Source organism: Zeus faber (genome assembly GCF_960531495.2).
Source record: "Zeus faber genome assembly, chromosome: 16".
Taxonomy (NCBI): Eukaryota; Metazoa; Chordata; class Actinopteri; order Zeiformes; family Zeidae; genus Zeus; species Zeus faber.
The window spans coordinates 19,967,334-19,978,729 of NC_137202.1; the positions used below are offsets into that span (position 1 = coordinate 19,967,334).

Here is an 11,396-nt window from a genome sequence, read left to right on the forward strand (position 1 = left end):
TGCCAACAGCGCCCCCAGGTGGGAATTGAACCCAGGACCTTCTTGCTGTGAGGCAGCAGTGCAAGGCAACCAACCTAAATCCCTCATGTATGTCACAGCCATTTCAGTCTTTATTTATTTTTATTTTTTTTACCATGAATCTGCTCTCTATATTAAAACACCATTTTATTTTTATTTTTTACTTAGCACGTATTTTAATTAATTAAAATACATTTATTTTATCAATGTATATTAAATTACAAGCATACTGGTGAATTTGTGCACATTAACCTCGTCTACAAAAAATGTAGAATTGAACTCGGTCTGCGTATTTACAATAGAAAGATTATGTAATTTCAGAAACTATACTAATACATTTTAAGACATCACAATGACATTCAAGTTTAGAGACAGAGACACAAAAGCCTTTATTTAGCCTATTCTAATTCAAGCATTATAAAAAGATTCCTTGATTCCAATTTCAATCGCCTTTTTCGAGAACACGACTGGTTCGGGTAACAGAGATGTGCGGCAGCGGGAAACAAACCCGTGATGAACGGAGCGGATGGACCAGCCAGCCCGGTTCGCTTGGAACTCCGCAGCACATCAAACGCTGACATTTCTAAAGAAAAGCTCTACTGAGAAACAGAGATCCGAAAAAACATGCAAATAAATTAAAGACTTATATCGATAAGAGCATGCGGCATTTAGACGGAGAAAAACGTGACAACAAGTCGGGAAACCAAAGCGTTTCTGGGCAAAATCTTTTCTGCTAAAGAGAAAAGGGAAACGGTTCAAGTTAGAAGTGAGATAAACGCTCGTCTCACCTTCAAGGCTTCTTTTAGCAGCTCTGAACGGCTTTGGATGTGCGTATCAACATTATTATTCGTTACAGCGGTCGCCACTTAGCACCGGAGGTGTTCTGTGAAACGTGGACCTGATGAGCCGGATGCGTGTTAAACACTTAAAAAAAAACACCATTACATTTGTGAGAGAACGTTTTGACAACGAGCACGGATGTTTCTTAATGGTCTGAGATTGTGTGCTGATTGAATCCACTACAGCAGAATGTAAACAGTGTCCGTTATCCCAAAAAAAAAAAAAAAAAAAAACAAAACAAACACAAAGCACACGCCCCAATAACGACATGACGACCGGCAGAACCCAATGAATCCAATGAAATCCCAAGGACGCTCCCCGGTGTTTCCAGCATTGAAGCTTCGCAGCCAAACCCGGTCGGGAGCAGCCACTGCCACGCACACGCGGCGAAAGAGGATCGGAGGAAGATGCGCCGCGGCACAGGGAAGCACCCGAGGAGCTTGTCCACTTCAGCTCTTTGGAAATGTCCCCTTTTTTACCCTTTAAAGGCCAAGAGAGAAAAAAAACACAGCAACAAAATAAACTAAGCCACGCTCCGTTTTACACCGAGGTCTCAAATACGGAGAAGACGAGGTGAAGACTTGGATTTTGGCACATAACCCCCCCCCCCACCACCAAAAAAAAGGTCCCTATTCTATTAAACCCCGCAATTATTGCAATCAAAGTTCAGGGATATTTGACTCAATTAGAATTTATACTTTTGAGCTCAGACGCCTTCAGAGGGGATTAGAGGATGTAAAAGGTGTAAACGTTACCGGCGGCACCTTGGGGCCCTGTTTTCCCTCAGTGCAGACAACTGCACAGCGGCACAAATACTTTTTTGAAAAGTACTCAACGGGACAAGACAAAAAGGGTAAAAATATTTGTGGCTTTTGAAATGATTCCAGGAAGTGCGAAGGACAAAAGTTTTTTGCGGGGAGGATGATTTTAGAAGGGACTCCCGTTGTGATTTCCGGCGTTGAGATGTCAGCCCGGAGGAATGCAGAGCTCAACGCGGTGAGCCGCTCAGATTTACCGCCGATAAAGAAACTGGCAGTGACCAAATGCAGTTCCTATACACTGTACTTCACTGACAAAAGCTTTACTTGCAAAGCCTTGAATTTCTTTTTTCTATTTCAACACGAGCCCTTGGAACTAAACTGAATTTGAAGTTGAGTTGCTGGCGCCATTTCTATACGATTTAAAGTGTCTATCTGAAGTGTGACGTTAATGAAGGTGGTCTAAAACTCCCCATTCAAACATTGGTGCTTCTTTTTTGCACAATAGACCGCTCTACAGCACCATCGCTCTGCTATCCTCACCCTCTGTTCTCCTTCCTCTTATCTGCCGCCGCCTCCACCTCCTCTCAGGCGGCCGAAATAGTCTTTGAGCGTTTGCTCCACGTCGGGCACGGCGTAGTTCTGCGCCGCAAAGATTCCCGTGCACGTCCCGGCGACGACACCCAACAGCGGAGAGGAGCGTAGCCTAGCAACAAGGTACCCGGCCAGGAAGCCCTTGAGGAAGGGAGAAGCCAGGAGACTGCCTCCCTGGAAGACAGGAGAGGGAACATTTATAAACCTTTATTTGAAACTGTGCTGTGAATGGTGTTCAGAAGCTTAGTGTATTGATTTCAGCTTGACGTTCTACAATACAATAATAAAAATAATAACAATACTAATAATCATAATAACAATAATAACAATAATTACAATAATAATAATAATAATAACCTAATAACCTTAATAACAACCTTAGTTAACTTCAGGTCATAATCATTTGTATTTACTTTTGCAAAGCACATTGTATGAAAATTATGATTAAAAAGAATATATGCTGATACATCCCATCATCATGAATGTCAAATACACTGTAATTTATGTTATACCGCCCCGCACCAGGAGTTTACTGTACATATATTTGGTGCAGCCATCTATTCACAATTACATTTTTGTCCTGAGGCATGATCACAACCATGTAACTTAAACATAAATTGAATCAACAATTAGCAATTTAATTAACACTTTAATTGTGAATTGCAGTTATAGCGGTTTATTGTTAATATTTAGGTTTATTGTATATTGGGAATTTCCTTTAGCTCATTTTAGGTTTATTTTGTACTGCCAAAATGTTTTTGTATTGCTTAATAATGATTGTCAATTTCTTCATCTGGCTGCGCCACAGCTTTCCCCATGGGGAGAAAGGGATGGATCTATCCATCTATTACACCAATTTCACGGAGGCCACTTCTGCTCTCATTGTCGTGTAGGTGTATCTCACCGGAGGTATCCCAGCATGCATCTCATCTTCCACTCGTCTCTGGATGTCTTCCAGCTGGTCCTTCAGCTCCACCAGGTCCTTGAGCTGGTCCAGAGGAGTCTGGGGACAAGATGATTGGTCACTTCAACTCCAAAGCCGGCCAAGGCCACGCATCAGACTGACACCGGACAAAAATATAAAAAGGAACAAAGTCTTTCTGGCAGGAAGATCAGACACCGAAGTGAAGCAAAAGTTAAAGCAGAGCAGTTGAATACCACTGCCGTGAGCTCAGGGGCAGGCTTTGATAGAACAACGGAAATCATACACAAGAAACATAACTGTAATGGAAACATATCACAAGCATGTTTCATATTTCCATTATTGTCATTGAAATGTATTAAAAGCATGAACAGTTTAAAATAGGTTAATCATACACATACTGTTTTAAAACAATATGGAAAAATTACAAAAAAATAAACTAAAAAAATAAATCTTTTTACTATACACCCTGGGTTGTATCACCTATTATTCTAACAGCTATTATTGATAGCAAAAAGGGCAAAAATACATTTTTCAAATGACCATAACAGGCAGGGGAAAAAAATGGAAAAAAAAGGCGGAGGGGCATGATTTTAGGAGAATTAAAGCCATATATATACACACACAGGCTCTCATATTTGTAGGACTGACCAATGCTGGGAACCTAAAGGTGGAGGCATACTTAAAAAGTACAACTTAGTAAAAAAGTAAAACTGTTCAACCAAAAAGATACGTTCAGAACAAACTGACTCGGTCATGTGGGTTACTTTGGTGTTTTTGGTGCAAGCCCCATAGGCAAACTTTGTCATTTTTTGTCTTTTTCTCGTTCCGAGAGCTAACCCTCGTCGCCATTTGTCCAAATGCCCCCGCGTCAGGGCAGGGGGACGGACTTCAACCTGTTTTTTTTTTCCCGTCTGTAAATACACCAAAACCACAGCTGACTCCTCTCGCTATCGCAGCCATTCTTCTTTCACCGCCGCCATTGTTTTGTTTTCCGTTTCAACTCGCTCTACAAACAGGTGCACCCCCTTAGCGACAGGGAATGATGTATATAGGGTAAACAGATTTCTGAGTGTTCTGACGACCCTGTTCTGGGACATGTTCTCCGCTGGTTCCTACGGCATGAATCGGAGTCGTAGTACATAATCACTTACATCAACAACAGGGTCATAACCACTTCACTGTGTGTGTAAATCTGCCAAATAATGTTTGTTTTTTGAGAGCTGTGTGATCACAAATGGAAGTCAAATCTGGCATTTACTCCCCTTGGCAAGTGAGACGATGCCTCGTAGACGCTGTATTTACTTTTCCTAAACCTCTTACACAAAACCGTCTGTTCTACCCGGGCGCGTCCACGTATGCTGCCCACTGCTCCTGGCTGTGCCCCCGGAGGAAGGACAAGCCAGGATGGGTCAAAAGCAGAGGAGCCATTTCACCGGCCACCATCAAGCATGTGCATGTGTGTGTGTGTGTGTGCAAGCATGTGTTGTGGAGTGTCGTGTGACAATTAAAGACTGTTTCTTTCTACACGAGTCCGAGCAGATTGTACGTGAGGAGGGTCGTCGCCTCCATCAACGTCCTCCAGGAGGGAGGGCGGCAGAGGGAGCCTGATCCCACCACTTTTTTGCTGTTTGTGTGTGCGGGCGTGTGTGTGTGTGTGTGTGTGTGTGTGTGATCGTGTAATGTATATTTATAAATGTGTCATAAATGTTGTTAACCTCAAAATATATGTATTTTAAAATCCCTCATCTTCATTCGTTACTGGTGTGTTTTTTTGCTGGGGTTTTTTTTTCTTCACAATTCTAAATATACTGTATATCAACAATTTCACTGTATGGGAGCAGCTACCTGTGGCAGGTGTTAGCTGTGGGAGGGGCTACCTGTCACACAGGTCGTTAAAGTGGGAGGAGCAAGTGGGGTTTGTTTTGAAAGACTTGTTTTTTCCCCTCAAATACCAACGTGTGTGGTTTACGGTAACAGCCAAGTTTAAAGCAATCTCAACGCAGCACTGGTACTGTGAGGTTAGCTTGTTAAGCTACCTATGAACCATGAAAAGTTACGCGAAGTCCGTAGAAGCTACCGGTCGTTAGCGCACATTTTAAGAATATATAAAAACTCGGGTCCAACTCCCTACTTCCACTGTTATCGAAAGTAGGTCGAGTTGTTTGGCGCGTCGACGCGGAGAGGATAGCGGCAGTAACAGCGAGAAAGAAGCAGAAACCCGGGAGCGCACCGACCTTGCCGCCCGCCATGTTCCAGCCGCGGTTCCCCTTCCTCCGCTGGGCGTGAGGCAAAGGGAGGTCTGCGGCGCAGGGGCTGCGGCGCGCTGCTGCCCCCTGGCGGCGCAGCGGTACCACAGCGCCAAAGACCACGCGAAGACGTCGCCGTCCGGACGCGCGCGTCTCCCGTGATGTTTTCAGATTGATTTTTATAATTTCATGAGTTTTAATGTTTGAATCACAACAGGAGAAGAGTGGAAAACCAAAAGTTTAGAGGCTTTATAGAGGCGAGAGATGGGATGTAGGATAAAGACAGAATCGTAGTTATAACGGTGGCGTGAAAAGTGAGCGCGAGGGTTTATTTTATTTTATTTTATTTTATTTTATTTTATTTTATTTTTCATTGTATTTTATTTTTCATTTTATTTGGTGTCATGATTGTAAAATCCAAGACTTCCAAGAAGGAACGCTTATTATTGCCCTGTTTTTAATGTTTTTCATTCATTTGATTGTTTTATTATTCTATTTCTATATACTTTAAGCTTTTATTGTCACTATCTCATGGCCTTCTTTGAATGTAAAGCACTTTGAGTTACATGTTGTCTATCAAAGATGCTGTACAAAAAAGTTGTAGTTGTTATTATTATTATTATTATTTTTTTTTTATTATTATTATTTTTTATTATTATTTTTATTATTATCGTAATTGTAAAACTGAAATCGAAATAGTTAAAGTGCCAGATTGACAATAAAAATTAGGTAAAAGTATACTGTATAAATACCTACTCTTAAATAAGTAATAAATAATCATACATTTAATCATATTATTAAGTATTGAAAGTAAAAGTCCTTCCATCCACTGCCCTGATATGACAGGGCTTATAATGCAGAATAAAGTGCCACTGAACATTATTTTCCGCAGATGATGTTCATTCATATCCTAAGTCATAGTCATACATAGCATGATGATGTAATACAATAATGTAATAAATGTATTCAAATATAAATATATATATATATATATTTTTTTTTTCAACTAAAGTTGCCAATTAGAAATATAGTAGAGTGGAAACCGTCGATATTACCTTGGAAATGTTGTGGAGTAAAAGTTGAAAGTCTCCAAAACTGAATATACTAAAGTAAGTACAGATACTTGACAAATGTACTTAAAGAATAGTAACTTGGAATACTTGTACTTTAATTTCCACCACTGCTGTACATAACGTACAGGGTGAGACGCATGCGGGCGTGTTAACAAATGGCGTTTCCTCCACCTTTCCTCCATCATGGCGATGCTAATCCAAAATGAATCGACCTCCTTTTTTTTTTTTGGGTTTATTTACATCCTAGGTGTTTGGGAGGCAACGGGGCCGGAGGATGCAGCCTCTTAGACGGGACTCCTTCGCCACCAACGCCCGGAGAATGACTCAGCGTTTCCGTCAGAGCCCGATCGTTGGAACCCCGGAGCGACGCTCCACGCCCGAGGGAAATGAAAAAAGAAACGCCCACGCACCGATCGGGGGCCGTGCCTCCGCGACCCGATTACACCACGTTGCACACCGAGGTGTGAGGCCCCAAATTTCTTTCAACCCTGAGAGCTCTTTCACGCGCCGGCCACTTCCGCCGTCCTTTTGTGCCCCAGGGTTTCGAAGTCGGTTAATCCCTTCGTCTGGCGCGAGGCGACGCGCATTAACCTCGCCTCGCTCGGGGTCGTCGTCGGAGGGAAACGGTGTCGGATTGGGAGGAGGTCTATTCAAGCTGACGGAGGCGGACGGACTGTCGCTGTCGCACAGGACGGGATCCCCGCCGCGGTGGAGCGCGGACGGACGGACGAGCGGGCGTGCGGGCGGCTGCGAGCCGGAGGCAGGGATGGAGGTAAGGTGGGGCCCTCGCGCTTATCGACTCGGGCTCGGCCGCCGTTCGGCCCGAGCGCTCCGGAAGCCGTCGCTGCGGTGGCGACGAGACGCGACCCGGCCCGTGACGATCGGTTTCGCCGACCGACCTCGCCTTCGCCCGCTCACGGTGGAGAGAGCGAGGCGGCGCCGTCCCGGTGTCGTGCCGCTGCGGATACTGAATGCAGAATACGTTTGGAGGTGACGTGCGGATCATTTAAAGCAAATGTGACGGCGGTCATTCGGCGAGGGCCGACGGACAACCACGTGATTTTGATCTTTTTTATTTCATTTCAAAGAAGGCCTGGAGACAGAAGGCAACACACAGAAGGTCTTGATAGAATGTGCTGGTGTTGGTACTTTACAGGCGCTATGTCTCATGGCACTCTAGCGACTCACACAAAATCAAAACTACATTTTTAACGCTGTTACACAAACACATTCTTGTTTAGTCGACATATTTCTGCATTTTGCATTGCATTGTGTGGGGACTGCGCTGCAGTGCGTCCTTTGTCTTGTATTAGTCTCGCCTCTGTTATGCCACAGCACGGTCCCTGTTGTATAACGTGTGTGTGGGTGTGTGCGCGCGGGTGCGCAAATCGGGTTTCGGTTTTCTGTTGTTCTCGCGGGTGTTCCCCTTGAAAGACGCGCATGTTAGGCTTGCACGTGAGGATGGGTCGAATGCTTGGTTACACATGTTTTGACGTAAGTTGTTCACTCATTCGAAATGTCAGGCGCTAACAACCCAGAATAAAGCCTCGCAGGTCCTTTCGCAGATTTGAAAATCGGTTTCGAATTGGGCACGCTTCAAAGAGAGCTTCATTTATACGTGCGTCCTCATAATCAAGTTTGTTTTAACGATAATCCGATGCGAACGCAAAAAATAAAAAAGTGTCATGTCATTGACCCAAATGTGTACGACGTGAGAGAGGCGGTCAAATCTTCGTTAATAAGAACCACCGAAGAAAACGGGTTTGAAAAGAGAACCAAACGGCTCAACAGGTAGAAGAACCTCCTCCAGTCGAAAAGCGACGGCTGGGAGGCTGCTTCCCGGGACCGCGTCACCTGAAGCAGGGGGGCCTGCAGCCAATTTGGTTCAAACGCAGCGTTCCCCTTTAAAACAGAATGAGCTCAGAGCTGTGACCATCCCACCACGATTTTTAGGCTTGAAATAGCCTTTCACGTCTTCCATCGCACGCTGAAGCTCTCTTTTCTTGGTCGACTGGCAGTCCTTTGTTTAAATGTGCAAGAACCTTAAAATGTCAGTCACGGGGACCGAAGGCCGTCCGGACTCGACAGAACGCGTTCCTTCACGGTGAGCTGAGCCGCGCTGGATCTTCACCATTAATGTTGTGAAAACGTTCGACGTGTGCATGTGACGCCCGCACACTGCGCTTGTTTCCGTACCCGCGCGTCCCGGTGCTGTCGTCCGGATGTCGGCTCTCGGCCAATTGAATTGAAGTTTTTAAGCTTGGCTGGTTGGCTGGAGAGGTACTGCAGCTTTACTGCGCCACTCTCTTGAAGTGTGCGTGCGTGCGTGCGTGCGTGCGTGCGATGTGTGATGTGTTTGAGAGAGTCCTTATGTGTGTTTCTGTGTGTGTATTTGTGTCTATGTGTGGTGAGCTGAGGCAAATAAGGCAGGGTTGTGTAAGGGCGAGTTTTTCTGCGTGGCTGTATGGTTGTGTGTGTGTGTGTGTGTGTGTGTGAGAAACCACCACACGCACACATCACACTCAAGCAGAGGAAAACGTGTGACGGCAAACTTATCGCAAGGAAACCAGACAGGAATGAATTGCCATTTTGATGAAAGAAAGAAAGAAAGAAAGGAAAAAGAAAGAAAGAAAGGAAAAAGAAAGAAAGATGGATCGATCGAAAGAAAACATGAGTGCACAGTCGGAAAGAAGTGAAACAAAAAAGGAAATAAGTGATGGAAGAAATGACGCAGAGTGCAAAACATAACAGGAACAGAAGGGTGGGAAGGTGAGTCCTAGAAGTGATACAAGGAGCGATGGAGAGAAAATTAAAAGGTCAGAGCAATTTGTGTGTGTGTGTGTGTGTGTGTGTGTGTGTGTGTGTGTGTGTGTGTGTGTGTGTGTGTGTTTTTCTCGGCAGGGCTGCTGACTCCATGAGTGTCAGTTAGTACTTGTGTGGAACCTTGTGTGACACTGCATCAGCACGCACACTTTTTCCTCTCGCTTGTCAGGAGGGAGCGTCAGGACTAAAATACTCCACCCCAAAGTCTTTGAATTTAGCTGTCTGCTGTAGGTCTGTGCTGTGCGTCATTTTCGTCTGAGGGAAGGAGCCCGCCCTGCTCTTCTTCTCCACCCTGCTCACAAGACAAGGTAAGGCAAGTTTATTTATATAACGTACATGTATATAATACGCTGTGGTCAACTGTGTCAAATGCAGCACTGACATCCAGTATTTCTAAGACTGAAATTCTGCCACTGTCTGTTGGGATGGACGTCGCTGAAGACCTTAACAAGAGCAGTCTCAGTGCTGTGGTGTGGTCCAAATCCTGACTGGAGGACATCAAAACAGTTGTGTGAGCGCCAAGAAATTGTTCAGCTGTTGAAAAACAGCTTTTTCAATGGTTTTTAGTGAAAAGGGAGGTTTGGTAGCGGCCTATATCGAGGTGTCTAGACTGTTCCTTTTTTTAGAGCGGCTTGACGAAGGCTGTTTTCAGGGCCTGCAGGAGGAAACCTGAGAGAAGCGACGTGTTGACAATTTGTAGAAGATTTGAGGCCATGCAATTTGATCGGATCAAATTGTGTCACGGTATTTGATTTGATTTTTAGTGGACACGGTGACAGCACATATCCTGTACCTGATACGGCGGCGCTGACTGCATGTCTAATTTTCTGAATTTTGTCGGTGACAAAGGAGGCAAATTCCTTGCAGGCCCTGACGGATGTCAGTTCAGAGGCTACTGACACAGGAGGGTTGGTCAGCCTGTCGACAGCGGCGAACAAGGCACGTGCATTGTTGCTGTTGTTTTTGGCGACGATGTCAGAGCAGAAGGAGCGCCATGCATTTTTTCCATTTCCAAATTATAAATTCAAAGTCTCATAATAAGTGTCATAATGAACTTGAAGGTGGGTTATTTTGCCACCTGCGTTCAGCTTTTTTCGACACTCTTTTTTTATCTGTTCTTACCAGCGTGGCACTCCTCCGTGGAGATCTTACCAGAGACCACCTTCACCTTAGTGGGTGCAATGGCGTCAATAACATTTGTCATTTTAATACAAATAAACACATGCGCGCACACACAAACACACACACACACACACACACACACACACACACACACACACACACACACACACACACACACACACACATTTTATTCTTTCCCTCCTTGTCCAATGCTCTCTCTCTCTCTCTCTCTCTCTCTCTCTCTCTCCATCGCTCTCTCTCTCTCTCTCTCTCTCTCTCCGTCTCTATAGCTCTCTCTCTTTTACAGCCTCTTGCTCTTTCTTCCCCGTCCCCTCTATTGCCTCCTCACAACACACACACACACACACACACACACACACACACACACACACACACACACACACACTCCCAGAATGAGGGATGCCTGAGTCGGAGGCGGTCCCGGGTCTGCTGAGGACGGAGCGGCACCCACAGCCCGTCAAGACGGAACCTTTTTATTTCCCCCAGCAAGGGGGCAGCCGAGGTGACCGCCTACTTCTCATCCCTCCGTTCGGCGACATTTCGTACCAGGATTTCCCTTCGCCTGTTGAGGGGGGGGGGGGGAAATGCCGGCGTTTCCTTCTTGGAAAATAAACAAAAAAGGGAATGTTTTCGAACGTCGCGAGAGTCACGAGAAGAATTCCAATACAGAACTTGGAGTCTGGAGCCAAAGAGGTGAAATGAAAACAGATGGAGAATGACTCCGGCCATGCCCGACGGACCACCGGAGCAGAATGCTTTCCTCGCTCTTGCCCCCTTGGGATGAAATCCCCGCCGCCCCCATTCCGGACCGTCGCATGAGTGTATTGATTATGGCACATGCCGGGAAGGAATCCAAGGTGCGACGAACAGGACTATGAATATACAGGAGGCAAATTAACAGGGAATCGCTGATTTGCCGTTTACCGTCCGATCGATACCTCGATTGATCCCTCAGACGAGTCAATCAGCCGAGAAG

At 45.2% G+C, this 11,396-nt stretch overlaps 1 protein-coding gene across 1 annotated transcript; it reads right to left on the bottom strand.

Annotated features, from left to right (window-relative positions):
• Positions 1 to 382: 382 nt before the first annotated feature.
• Positions 383 to 5,398, bottom strand: LOC307241968 (SLC35A4 upstream microprotein-like). The gene is made up of 4 exons (XM_080016264.1): positions 5,370 to 5,398; positions 3,115 to 3,213; positions 2,160 to 2,384; positions 383 to 1,338 (listed from the first exon to the last, which is right to left on the bottom strand). Exons 1-3 carry the CDS (start codon positions 5,382 to 5,384, stop codon positions 2,178 to 2,180), a joined length of 321 nt encoding a protein of 106 aa, XP_079872390.1. The 5' UTR covers positions 5,385 to 5,398; the 3' UTR covers positions 383 to 1,338; positions 2,160 to 2,177.
• Positions 5,399 to 11,396: the final 5,998 nt, after the last annotated feature.